This window comes from Aedes albopictus, chromosome 1, assembly GCF_035046485.1.
Source record: "Aedes albopictus strain Foshan chromosome 1, AalbF5, whole genome shotgun sequence".
Lineage (NCBI taxonomy): Eukaryota > Metazoa > Arthropoda > Insecta > Diptera > Culicidae > Aedes > Aedes albopictus.
Genome location: NC_085136.1, coordinates 308756497 through 308771064, shown reverse-complemented (window position 1 = coordinate 308771064; position 14568 = coordinate 308756497). Strand labels below are relative to the sequence as shown.

Genomic DNA, 14568 nt, shown 5'->3' with positions numbered 1-14568 from the left:
GGTGAAACACGCTTCAGATTGACCCCGAACTAAGGGTGGCCAAGAACGACGCAAGTAGTGGGCGCAGAGGGCAGTGCAATTTATATCCGAACAGGTAATCGCACTAATTAATTGGCTTTTGCTGATCGGAAAATTAGTCGCTTGGGAATCGCAGTTGGGAAAACCTGAATGCTTGAGCAGCTGGAAGGAAGATTTTATCCCCGCTGCAGCACTACAAACGGCTGCTTGAGTCCGGTTCCATTGTTGGAACGGAAGTCGGTGTCTGGACGCAAAGGGCTGTTGCTTCCAGGGTACCACCTGCTTACTAGGGTGTGAGTGATTATCGAAAAATAAATAAATAAAATAAACAATAAAGTCGGCCATGAGATAACAAAAGAAATGGAACACTTAAGATAAAAAACAGAAAGTAGAAGATAGAGAACAGAACATAGAATATAAAAGATTGGTACACCATGCGCTAACATTTAAAGAAATTACAATAAAAATGTTTCACCGGTTACTCCGGTAGGGCAAGTAGCCGCCCCCACACAAATACCCTGTTGTCGTTCAAGTGGAACCAGTTGAATCCCGAAGAGAAGTTTATTTATAGATCCGGGTTTCTGTTCCAGAAGAGTGCTCGAGGAACAAGTGATCCATAAATTGACCTAATTGTTGTTTTACTTAGCCTTCTCGGCTTAAGGATCTCGAGCAAAGCTGCGAGCACCAAGGGGCTCCAGCGCCCAAGGCTTCCCCCAATACGAATCTATGACATTTGGTCGAATGACATTTGGTCGAATGACGTTTGGTCGAATGACATTTGGTCGAAAGTACATTTGGTCGAACGGACGTTTGGTCGAATGGACATTTGGTCGAAACCCATATTATGGAGTAGGAAACATATGACATTTAGTCGAACGGACAATTCGTCGAATGGACATCTGGTCGAAAGGCACTAACTGATGAAAAGACACTAGACCAGCCGATGACAAAAACCGCTAGATAAGAGTTATGTGCTTAGCAGGTAGGGCAGTCCGCGCACTGTTGTATTTCCGACTTCAGCTTGAGTAGGTACGTTCCGAATACTCAATAGGGAGGTGCGTACCCAAGGTGGTAGCCCCTTGAGCGCCATGTAGGCAGAGCAGCTCCGGTAAGGAAGCCTGTTTTAAACCGTCACCTACCAGAAAAAATGCAAAACTAGAGAAAACGGATTGATTTAACGGCAACAGACCAGGCAACGATTTACGGATAACGATTGGAAAATTGGAACGTGAGAACTTTAATTCAACCCACACGTCATGCGCACCTGGCTCGTGAACTGCAGAATGCCGACGTTAATGGGGCTACTATTCGCAGATCAACGGAAAAAAAAACTTTTGTTGAACCTGTCATTGGAAAACTATCATCTCGTTACCAACAATATTGCTCTGCGGCTTGTGGCATTCGCTGCTAGAGCAATGCAAATCAGCAGTACCTATTTACTTCGTACGTGAGAATGTCCGAAAATACACCTAGCGATACCCGAATGATGATACTTGCTTGCAGTGCATGATACTACCATAAGAGGATAACATGAAAAAAGTGACGCGTTCAAGCTTAAACTCGGCACGCTGCGATCAGACATATTTGAAAATTCTTCAGTTGGAAGTTGGAACGCATGATACCCTGGTATCCTCAAAACTGAAATGGTTATACATCTGCCATTTTTCAAAGATTTGAATAATCTCGATTCAGAAACTTATGTTTTATTGGGAGCTTATCCGAGTGAACCGGTCTGATTACCATGGTTTTCGGAAAATCCGGATTTTCAGGAATATGTTCGGCATGTCAGCTACAATAACCATCAAAGATCATAAACCAATAAACCAATCAGTCTTGTCATCAGTCCATTGGTGGTCCATTGGTGGTCCAGAAAAAAAAAAATCTCAAAAAGTCATGGCTATCATTTTCTTACACCTCATCCCCTCTCAACCCCACAATGTATTGACGAATTTTCTGAAACTCCGGGTGACCGGACCAGTTTATTCACATAACATATCGATAGAGTACCCAAGCAGCACACAAGTCACAAAGAAGTGTCGACAGCGCAGATTTTTGGTTGCACAAGAGTTACGTTCATGTAATTTTAACTCAAAGGCAGAATAACTTGAAAATGACTCGTGTCCAACCAAAAACCTGCGCTGTCGACACTTCTTTGTGACTTGTGTGCTGCTTGGGTAAGCACATATGAGTTCGGAGCTGAATCGGTATCTGAACGGGCGGTCTTGAGCTCTGACACGCAAGTTAAATTTCTACTGCGTTTCAATCAAAACATTGAAAGCATTTATATTATATATTTTCGACTCGTGTTCAGTTCAAGTGCAACACTACATGAAAGAACATCCTATGTTTAAAAGAAGGAAAAATATCAGATGAAAAATCTGCATCTTCAACATATGAACATAGTACATAAAATCAGGAAACTTGAACAAAACCCCTGAAGGTATAACCACTGATGAAAAAAATCATCAGTTGATACATGACGCAATGAAATGAGTAAACTTGAAAGACCAGCCTATGTTTGAAAGTAGGAAAAATATCTAAAAAAAAGGCATCAGCTAATGAAGAACAGCTTGTGTTCAAAAGGAAAAATTTCTTATGAAACATTCAGCAGTTTGTACAGCGTACAGGAAAACGATGTTGGGGTCAATATGATCCAAACAGGCACGCTGAACGTGCATTACGCCATCGTGGTGCGAAAAACCGAACATCCTAGGAGGGTTGATAAACGTGAAAGAATAGCCTATGTTTCAAAGAAGGAAAAACACATGAGAAAAAGACAGCAGCCATAACATTTAAACATAGTACAAATACGAAACTTGAAAGAATAGCCTATGTTCAAAAGAAGGAAAAATCATCAATAAAAAATCACAACCATAATGTTCACTGTCAGAACAAATGACAAATTTGAAAGAACAGCATATGTTGAAAAGAAGGAGAAACCTTTGATGGAAAAGCCAGTATGTGGTACACAAAAACGCAGTGAAATTATGAAACTTGGAAGAAGAGCCAATATTAAAGATAAGGAGAAATCTTCGATGGAAAATCAACTACTTCACCAATCCCAACGAAAACTACATTGCAAAACAAGTTACCTTAATAATAAACACCCTTGAATGAAATATTTGCTGTTTAATGTTTGATATTATTAACATGATTAAATTGCTATACAACTTAACGTCCATTCTTTGTGGGGTTTTTCGTCACCGTTGAATTTTATGTATCGAGATTTGTTGATTTTTTTCGGTGAAAACATATTTTTCATCCAAACATCCTTCAACCAAATAAGTTCAGTAACAAATAAATTCAGATACCCAAATCTAGAATATTTTTTTCCACTTAAATCTCTTTTCATCGGTTAGCGCCTTTCGACCAAATATCCATTCGACGAATTGACCATTCGACTAAATGTCATATGCTTCTTCTTCCACAAAATGGGTTTCGACCAAATGTCCATTCGACCAAATGTCCTTTCGACCAAACGTACTTTCGACCAAATGTCATTCGACCAAATGTCATTCGACCAAATGTCATTCGACCAAATGTCCTAAAGCCCCCCAATACAAACATCAAAAAGATGGATGAGATTTGTTGCTGCAGCAGCTATTCTCCCAACAACAACAAAAACGAGAGGCAGAAGCTTTCAGAAGCGATATCCCTCCAAGATGAATGACTCACTTTCGGTAATGGATTCTTCGGCCATTCATTGGTAGCCACTTATTTCGTGTGTTTTCACCACTGCTGGCTGCAGCTACTAAAGCAACAGCAGTGAAATGAATTCGTTCGGTAAAAGCAAATCCCCTTTTCCGAAAAACCCGTGTTCATGGGATGGTTTGTAATTACAACGGATTGGTCGTCTCCATGGGGAGGCTTTCGTCGTCGTTCGTCCGACCCGACCAACTGCAAACTGTGGGAGTGAATGCTGCTACAGGAATTTTCAACCAATCCGGTGTGCAGGATGCGATGGAATGGATGCTTCGCTCGCTTGTGCAGTTCTCTGACTTGCTTGCACACCAGCTGACGAAGCGAATTTGTACCTTTGGCAGTACATACTGGTGAATAGGCGAGCGAAAGATGCAGGAAAAATCACGACCGACCGGGGAATTCAGTGATTCTAATCCGCTATCATTGGCGCCGCTATGAATACGGTAGTAGCTCGACGAGCTCTGTGCCACCAGAGGGGTGCACACTGCACAGGATCATGAAAGGGGTCGGGATTTCGATAAGAATTTCTGTTATTGCTATGTTTTGCCCAAGGAGTTATGAAATAGAGCCACTAGGCAGAGCTAATCGAAGGGGGTTTCCGGGAGTCTTGAGGAAGTTCGACGGCCCCAGGAGAATTTCAGAGTTCTTTTAAGGGTTTCAAAAAGTGCTTGGTGCTCTTCAAGGGAATTCCAGGGGATTTTCAGATTTGTTGGAAGGTTAAAGCCATTTTAGAAGCGTTTTAAGAGATATAAGTGGCATTTCAGAGGAGTTCAGGAAGTTCCAGGGCTGTACCTGAAACCACTAACGTGCGCTATATAACATAGGTTTTTTTATCGGGCTCTTTCCTTACTCTTCACTTATCTACTTACTGAATCAAACCTCTCATTTTTCACTTTCCAATACTCATTTGTCACCGATTAATTTTCATTCACTTCTAACCCCTCACTCTTCACTGCTGCATTTCTTACTTCTCAGTCCTTATTACTTTACTGCTCATTCTTTACGGGTTATTTTTCGCTCCTTTTTGCTCATTCTCAACTTCTCATTCATGACTGGTAAATTATCACTACTTCTTTCTCACTGCTTGACACTCCTTACTTTCATTCCTCACGGCTTACGGCGAAGAGTAAGATCACTGTACACTGCTTACTTTTCACTCTTCACTTATTATTCCTTACGCTTCACTGTTCATTTCACACACAATACTCTTCTCTGTTTAGTGCACAGTTCTCACTGATGACTTTTCTCTCACTCCTCACTGATTGTTCTGGTTAATTCTATTCATACTTTTATTTGGTCACTATTCACTTCTCATAGCTTAACACTCATTGCACATATCTCACTGCTCAGTCATCACTTTTCAATTCTCTTTTCTCACTACGCATTTCTCACTTATCACATATCCTTTCTAAGCCTTCAATGCTCACTCTTGAATCCACAACAACACCATTGCTTTTTTTACTCCTCACTTCAATTTTTTTTACTGATCTCTCGTCATTTATCACTTGAAACTACTCATTTCTTCCGCATCACTTCTCACTCCTTACTTCTCGCTCTTCACTTTGCGATGTTCACTCCTCCCTGATAACTTCTCACTGACTCCCCTCGCCCCCACTCTTCACTAATCACTACTCATTCTCTCTCTTTATTTTTAACTTCCAACTCCTCACTAATTTATTGTTCATTCCACACTCCTCACAGCTCATTTCATATTTCTTACTTTTTGTTTTTCACTCATTACTACTCAAATCTCATAGCTTAACACTCCTTACTGTTCAATCATCACTGCTCACTTCTAACTTATAACTCTACAATGCTTACTTTTCACTCCTCACTTTTCAGTGCTTATTCCTGACTACTCACTCCTTACTCCTCACTCTTCAAAGCTCATCACGAACTAATCACTTCTCACTCCACACTCTTCACTGTACAATACTCAGTAATCACTGCTCAGTCCGACTACTCACTCTTAAATCCATACTGATCACTTCTCATGCTTCACTGCTTACACTCCTCGCTGCTGCCCACTCATCAGTTCTAACTTTTTACTATGATAGGAATCTCAACCCTCACTATTTACAGCTTATTTCTTATTACTCACGCCAAAATCCTTTATACTTATCATTCCGCTCTACTCACTTCTTGATCCTCACTGTGCCACATTCTTCACTGGCTACCTCTCAAATCTCTCACGATTTACTGCTCACTTCACATGCTGCACTTTTTATTACTCACTTCTCATTTCTAACTCCTCATAAAGCGCATAATTAAACATAGGACCGCTTTGCAGAAAATTAAAATGAACATGGGACAGCTCATGCTGAAAATTCAAACATGGGACAGCTTATGACCTTTCATCTTCTTTCTTCCATCTTCTACCTTCTATCTTCTATCTTCTATCTTCTATCTTCTATCTCTATCTCTATCTTCTATCTTCTATCTTCTATCTTCTATCATCTATCTTCTATCTTCTATCTTCTATCTTCTATCTTCTATCTTCTATCTTCTATCTTCTATCTTCTATCTTCTATCTTCTATCTTCTATCTTCTATCTTCTATCTTCTATCTTCTATCTTCTATCTTCTATCTTCTATCTTCTATCTTCTATCTTCTATCTTCTATCTTCTATCTTCTATCTTCTATCTTCTATCTTCTATCTTCTATCTTCTATCTTCTATCTTCTATCTTCTATCTTCTATCTTCTATCTTCTATCTTCTATCTTCTATCTTCTATCTTCTATCTTCTATCTTCTATCTTCTATCTTCTATCTTCTATCTTCTATCTTCTATCTTCTATCTTCTATCTTCTATCTTCTATCTTCTATCTTCTATCTTCTATCTTCTATCTTCTATCTTCTATCTTCTATCTTCTATCTTCTATCTTCTATCTTCTATCTTCTATCTTCTATCTTCTATCTTCTATCTTCTATCTTCTATCTTCTATCTTCTATCTTCTATCTTCTATCTTCTATCTTCTATCTTCTATCTTCTATCTTCTATCTTCTATCTTCTATCTTCTATCTTCTATCTTCTATCTTCTATCTTCTATCTTCTATCTTCTATCTTCTATCTTCTATCTTCTATCTTCTATCTTCTATCTTCTATCTTCTATCTTCTATCTTCTATCTTCTATCTTCTATCTTCTATCTTCTATCTTCTATCTTCTATCTTCTATCTTCTATCTTCTATCTTCTATCTTCTATCTTCTATCTTCTATCTTCTATCTTCTATCTTCTATCTTCTATCTTCTATCTTCTATCTTCTATCTTCTATCTTCTATCTTCTATCTTCTATCTTCTATCTTCTATCTTCTATCTTCTATCTTCTATCTTCTATCTTCTATCTTCTATCTTCTATCTTCTATCTTCTATCTTCTATCTTCTATCTTCTATCTTCTATCTTCTATCTTCTATCTTCTATCTTCTATCTTCTATCTTCTATCTTCTATCTTCTATCTTCTATCTTCTATCTTCTATCTTCTATCTTCTATCTTCTATCTTCTATCTTCTATCTTCTATCTTCTATCTTCTATCTTCTATCTTCTATCTTCTATCTTCTATCTTCTATCTTCTATCTTCTATCTTCTATCTTCTATCTTCTATCTTCTATCTTCTATCTTCTATCTTCTATCTTCTATCTTCTATCTTCTATCTTCTATCTTCTATCTTCTATCTTCTATCTTCTATCTTCTATCTTCTATCTTCTATCTTCTATCTTCTATCTTCTATCTTCTATCTTCTATCTTCTATCTTCTATCTTCTATCTTCTATCTTCTATCTTCTATCTTCTATCTTCTATCTTCTATCTTCTATCTTCTATCTTCTATCTTCTATCTTCTATCTTCTATCTTCTATCTTCTATCTTCTATCTTCTATCTTCTATCTTCTATCTTCTATCTTCTATCTTCTATCTTCTATCTTCTATCTTCTATCTTCTATCTTCTATCTTCTATCTTCTATCTTCTATCTTCTATCTTCTATCTTCTATCTTCTATCTTCTATCTTCTATCTTCTATCTTCTATCTTCTATCTTCTATCTTCTATCTTCTATCTTCTATCTTCTATCTTCTATCTTCTATCTTCTATCTTCTATCGTCTATCTTCTATCTTCTATCTTCTATCTTCTATCTTCTATCTTCTATCTTCTATCTTCTATCTTCTATCTTCTATCTTCTATCTTCTATCTTCTATCTTCTATCTTCTATCTTCTATCTTCTATCTTCTATCTTCTATCTTCTATCTTCTATCCTCTATCTACTATCTTCTATCTTCTATCTTCTATCTTCTATCTTCTATCTTCTATCTTCTATCTTCTATCCAAGAAAACACACTTCTTGGAAAGCTTCTCATTAGAAGCTTAGAGAGCTTCTCCTTGGAAGCATGGAAAGCTTCTCTTGGAAGCTTGAAAAGTTTGTCTTGGAAGCTTATAAAGAAGCTTTCCAAGCTTCGAAGAAGAATCTTTCCAAGCTTCCAGAAGAAGCTTTCCAATCTTCCAAGGAGAAGCTTTCCATGCTTCCAAGAAGAAGCTCTCCAAGCTTCCAAGAAAAAAAATCTAAGCTTCCAGAGAGAAGCTTTTCAAGCATCCAAGGATAAGCTTTTCAAGCATCCAAGTAGAAGCTTGCCAAGCTTCTAAGGAGAAGCATTCTCAGTTTTCAACAAGAAGCTTTTCATTAGAGGCGTGGAAAGCTTCTCATTGAAAACTTGGAATGATTCTTCTTAAAAGCTTGGAAAGCATCTCCTTGGATGCTTGAAAAGCTTCTCCTTGGATGCTTGAAAAGTTTCTCTTTGGAAGCTTAGATTTTTTTCTTGGAATATTGGAAAGCTTCTCTTTGGCATCTTGGGAAGCTTCTCCTTGGAAGTTTGGAAAACTTTTCCTTGCTTCACTGAGCTGGGATAGCTTCTCCTTGGAAGATTTTAAAGCCTCTCTTGGATGCTTGGAAGGCTTCTTTTGGAAGCTTAGAAAGCTTCTCCTTAAAAGCTTGGAAAGCTTCTCCTTGGAAGCCTGGAAAGCTTCTCCTTCGAGGCTTGGAAAGCTTCTCCTTGGAAGCTTGAAAAGCTTCTCCTTGGAAGCTTGGAAAGCTTCTTCTTGGAAGCTTTGAAGATAAGCTTTCCAACCTTCCAAGGAGAAGTATTCCAAGCTTCCAAGGAGAAGCTTTCCAAGCTTCCAAGGAGAAGCTTTCCAAGCTTCCAAGGAGAAGCTTTCCAAGCTCCAAGGAGAAGCTTCCCAAGCTTTGAAGGAGAAGCTTTCCAAGCTTCCAAGAAGAAGCTCTCCAAGCTTCCAAGAAAAAAATCTAAGCTTCCAGAGCGAAGCTTTTCAAGCATCCAAGTAGAAGCTTGCCAAGCTTCTAAGGAGAAGCATTCTCAGTTTTCAACAAGAAGCTTTCCATTAGAGGCGTGAAAAGCTTCTCATTGAAAACTTGGAATGATTCTTCTTAAAAGCTTGGAAAGCTTCTCCTTGGAAGCTTGAGAAGCTTCCTCTTTGAAGCTTCTCTTTGGAAGCTTGGAAAGCTTCTCATTGGAAGCTTGGAAAGCTTCTCATTGGAAGCTTGGAAAGCTTCTCATTGGAAGCTTGGAATGCTTCTCATTGGAAGCTTGGAATGCTTCTCATTGGAAGCTTGAAATGCTTCTCTTTGGAAGCTTGGAAAGCTTTTCCTTGGAAGCTTGGAAAGCTTGTCCTTGGAAGCTGAGAAAGTTTCTCCTTGGAAGCTTGGAAAGCTTCTTCTTGAAAGCTTAGAAAGCTTCTCCTTAGGCAAGCTTATCCTCAGAAACTTGGAAAGCGTCTTCTTGGAAGCTTGAAAAGCTTCTTCTTGGAAGCTTGAAAAACTTCTTCCTGGTAGCTTGGAAAGCTTCTCTTGGCAGCTTGGAAAGCTACGTTCTTTTCCCATGGGATAAGACTGCTTCTCGGCAGAATCTATGCTATTTTTTACTTGTATCTCATATTTTCTTCCATTTATATAGGGTATATTTAGGTAAAATCTATTAAGGTCCCTTTATTTAGGTAACGTTACCTAAATGGAATCTGATTGCGTTCAGAGCAGTTGGGGTACCCAAGCTCACAGATAAAGTTGGTTTACGAAAAAAAGCAGAATTAACAGTTAAGGGACGTTTACGGAGTGTTTAAGGGATAAGAGTCCAAGAGTATCCGAGAACTCCCTGTAGTTAAAGCCATCTGATCTACAAGCATAATCAACGATCTATTGGAGCATTTTGAATGAAATTTATGCTTACACAGCCTCGTGTTGCTATGTGTTGTCAAGTGATGAGTTCGTTGCCAGTTTGAGGATCTCCAAGAACTTTTTTGCGTATAGATCATCGGATCTACCATGGTTCTTTAAGGTTCTACAAGAACTACCTTGAGTATAGGCCATCGAATCTACGAGGGCTGCTAGTTATACCTAAGAGCATTAAGAATGAGCTTTATACTCACACAGCTCCAGGCATCTAAGTTCTATCAAGTGGTGGGTTCTTTGATTGTATAGCATATCCGAGAATTCAGGCCATCTGATCTACAAACGTAAACAGTGATCTATTGGAGTATAATGAATGAAATTTATGCTTGCATAGCCTCATGTAGCAATGCGCTTTCAAGTGGTGAGTTCGTTGTCAGTTTTAGGATCTCCAAGAACTTCCTTGCGTAGAGGATCTACTAACGTATTTGGTTGTCTCTAAGCGATTTACGACCAAGGTTCAAACTCACATAAACTCAGGTAACTACGATATATCGAGTTTTGAGTTCGAAGAATCTTTAAGGGTCTCCAAGAACTCCCTTGAGTATAGGTCATCGAATCTACGAGGGCCACTAGTTGTATCTAGGAGCATTAAGAATGAGGTTTATTCTCACACAGCCCCAGGCGTCTCAGTTCTATCAAGTGGTGGGTTCTATGATTGTATAGGAGTATTCGAGAACTCCCTGGAGTTAAGGCCATCTTATCTTCATCTGTAATCAGTGATGTATTGGAGCATTATGAATAAAATGTATGCATACACAGCCTCATGTAGCTATGTGCCATCAAGTGGTGAGATCATTGTCAGTTTGAGGATTTCCAAGAACTTCTTTGAGTATAGGTCATCGGATCTACTAACGTATTTGCATTTCTCTAAGAGATTTACGCAATAGAGGAAAAGTTAAATGGATGTCTATGTTCTTCTGAAACCGCTGTGAAGACCATTGAGATGCCTTGAAACGCTTTGAAACGCCTCTAGAACTCCCATCCCATGAAAGCTTCATGCAATTTATCTGAGAGCCTCTGAACCTCCCTGAAACCTCCTGAAACGCCCTGACACGCATTGAAACGCCTTGAAACGCTTTGAAACGCCTCCAAAACTCTCATGAAACCTCATGAGCTTATGAGGCCCCATTAACCCTCTTAAAACGCTCTCAAACCCCTATGAAACCTGTGAGCCTCTAAAGCCTCCTAAAACCCTCCTAAAACGTACTGGGACGCCCTGCAACATATTGAAATCACTTGAGACGTCAAGAAACGTCCTAAAACGGCTCCAAAATCCCTACAAAAACTTTATAAAATTCACCTGAGAGCCTCTGAAGCCCCCTAAAATCCCTGTGAAATCTCTCTAAACGCCCTGAAACGCTTTGAATGTAAATGCTCTGAAACGCTACTAAAACCCCTATAAAATCTGAGTTAAATTTATCTGAGAGCCTCTGAAGCCCCTTAAACCCCTGTGCAACCTCCTGAAACGCCCTGAAACACATTTAAATGCCTTTAAACGCTTTGAAACGCCTCTGAAACCCCCATGAAAACACTGTGATATTCATCTGCGAGCCTCTGAAGCCCCCTTAAGGCCCCCTAATCCTCCTGAAACGCCTTGAAACGCTTTGAAACCCCTATGAAAACTGCAAAAAATTCACCTGCGAGCCTCTGAAGTCCCCTTAAACCCTCCTAAATCCTACGGCCTACGGGGACGCCCTGTAACGCATTGAAAGCACTTGAAGCGCCTTCAAACGCTTTGAAACGGCTCTAAAACCCCTACAAAACCTTCATAAAATTCACCTGAGAGCCTCTGAAGTCCCCTAAAACCCCTGTGAAATCCCTAAATTGCCCTGAAACGCCTGAAAACAGCTCTGACCACCCCCTCCTCTAAAAACTCCCTTGAAATCCTTCTGACCATCTTCCCTTTATATCTGAAAGCCTTGACTTCCTCCCCCTTGCATCTGCACGCCACTCACCCTTCTCAAACTTCTTTGGAACCTTGAGCCCCATTAACTGAATCTATCTAGGTAAAAATTATATTTAGGCAGTCCCGACTTCTTACCTAAAAGGATGTTCGTGTGCATCTTCTTTCTTTTGTCAGCTGACGTAGTTTTCGCGACCCCCCATAGAAATTCCCTCATTTGTTGTCTGTTACAGTAAAATATTTTACTGACCCTCGCGACCCCCTGGATGAACGCCGGCGACCCCCCCTGGGGCGCCGCGACCCACAGCGACGAGCCGAATGCTTTTAGATTTTAGTAGCTCTCACGGTTGAGGCACAGTGGAAATCAGGGAATCCTTCCAATGGCAATGATTGCAATTACTTTACCGTTCGCCTGCTCGCTTTCAATTGAATTTTCATCCGAGTTCGTTTTAGGGCTTTTCCAGTTTTCGCCTTTCATTGAATCCTTATAAGAGGAATTGGAAGTGCAATACATGTCAGCGTGTGTATGTGTGTCACAAATGTCACACTTGTATAGCTCGGTTTTGCCCTTTTCTTTTCAAGCAGTTTGTTGATTACCTATATCGTCACTGAGATATTAACCAAAATCTGAACAATGACCATAACTCATGCTACCATTCCTCTCTCCCTCTTCCAGATGCAGGAAACCAGAGGAAACCCAACGCTCCCTCTGGACTTGGAAGTTCCGTACAACGACGACTACAGTTTAACCCGCAATCACGACTACAAAAGCCGCATAATCACCAGAACAAGCCTCACGAACGGTGGCAGCGGTCAAACCGTCAACAAGAACATCAACACCAACCTCTTCCATCCGCCAACGACGACAGTCAACAACCGCAAAAATCACTTCCTCATCAACACCTACAACCCGAACGCCGATCCGAACCAGCGGATCATCACCCGGACGCGGAACGTCATCGGTAACGTGTACGACCGCAATGCCAGCCACTCCAATTCCAACTCGACCCCGAACCGGGAAACTCATGTCGAGATCATCACCAAAAACGGTTCCACCAAGAAGAACATCATCGGCAACAACTACGATCCGGACGTCCTCATAACCGGGACCAACGGGAACCAGCTGAATCTGAACGTTCGCAACGAACTGAACGAGCAGAAGCAATCGTTTGCCAACTCGCTGTACGATCGGAAGAGTACGTGCATGTTGTATCTGCAGGCGGATCACACGTTCTTCCAGAAGATGGGCTCGGATGAGGCGAGCATAGAGGCGATTACGCGGCACGTCCAGCGGGCTAATATAATCTACCGAAAGACCGGTGAGTACCAATCCATCTGCATGTCAATCCAAAAATAGTTCAATCAACAGTTTCGCTCCGGAAGCTTGGAAGCTTCTCCAAGTGAGCTTGGAAGCTTCTCCACGTGAGCTTGGAAGCTCCTCTCTGGAAGCTTCTCTCCGGAAGCTTGGAAGCTCCTCTCTTGAAGCTTCTTCCCAGAAGCTTGGAAGCTTTCCTCCTGAAGCTTGGAAGCTTCTCACCGGAAGCTCCGAAAGCTTGGAAGCTTCTCTCCGGAAGCATGGAAGCTTCTCTCCGGAAGCTCCGAAAGCTTGGAAGCTTCTCTCCTGGAAGCTTGGAAGCTTCTCTCCTGGAAGCTTGGAAGCTTCTCTCCTGGAAGCTTGGAAGCTTCTCTCCTGGAAGCTTGGAAGCTTCTCTCCTGGAAGCTTGGAAGCTTCTCTCCTGGAAGCTTGGAAGCTTCTCTCCTGGAAGCTTGGAAGCTTCTCTCCTGCAAGCTTGGAAGCTTCTCTCCTGGAAGCTTGGAAGCTTCTGTCCTGGAAGCTCTACGAGAGCTTGGAAGCTTCTCTCCGAGAGCTTGGAAGGTTCTCTCCGAGAGCTTGGAAGCTTCTCTCCGAGAGCTTGGAAGCTTCTCTCCGAGAGCTTGGAAGTTTCTCTCCGAGAGCTTGGAAGCTTCTCTCCGAGAGCTTGGATGCTTCTCTCCGAGAGCTTGGATGCTTCTCTCCGAGAGCTTGGAAGCTTCTCTCCGAGAGCTTGGAAGCTTCTCTCCGAGAGCTTGGAAGCTTCTCTCCGAGAGCTTGGAAGCTTCTCTCCGAGAGCTTGGAAGCTTCTCTCCGAGAGCTTGGAAGCTTCTCTCCGAGAGCTTGGAAGCTTCTCTCCGAGAGCTTGGAAGCTTCTCTCCGAGAGCTTGGAAGCTTCTCTCCGAGAGCTTGGAAGCTTCTCTCCGAGAGCTTGGAAGCTTCTCTCCGAGAGCTTGGAAGCTTCTCTCCGAGAGCTTGGAAGCTTCTCTCCGAGAGCTTGGAAGCTTCTCTCCGAGAGCTTGGAAGCTTCTCTCCGAGAGCTTGGAAGCTTCTCTCCGAGAGCTTGGAAGCTTCTCTCCGAGAGCATGGAAGCTTCTCTCCGAGAGCTTGGAAGCTTCTCTCCGAGAGCTTGGAAGCTTCTCTCCGAGAGCTTGGAAGCTTCTCTCCGAGAGCTTGGAAGCTTCTCTCCGAGAGCTTGGAAGCTTCTCTCCGAGAGCTTGGAAGCTTTTCTCCGAGAGCTTGGAAGCTTCTCTCCGAGAGCTTGGAAGCTTCTCTCCGAGAGCTTGGAAGCTTCTCTCCGAGAGCTTGGAAGCTTCTCTCCGAGAGCTTGGAAGCTTCTCTCCGAGAGCTTGGATGCTTCTCTCCGAGAGCTTGGAAGCTTCTCTCCGAGAGCTTGGAAGCTTC

General features: G+C 41.4%; 1 protein-coding gene across 1 annotated transcript in view; it reads left to right on the top strand.

Moving 5' to 3' along the window:
• Positions 1-14568, top strand: part of LOC109621728 (uncharacterized) — a 634920-nt gene that overhangs the window by 414206 nt on the left and 206146 nt on the right. Inside the window, exon 6 of the mRNA XM_062847117.1 lies at positions 12529-13171. Coding sequence (XP_062703101.1) covers positions 12529-13171 — 643 coding nt within the window. The remainder of the gene's footprint in view (positions 1-12528; positions 13172-14568) is intronic.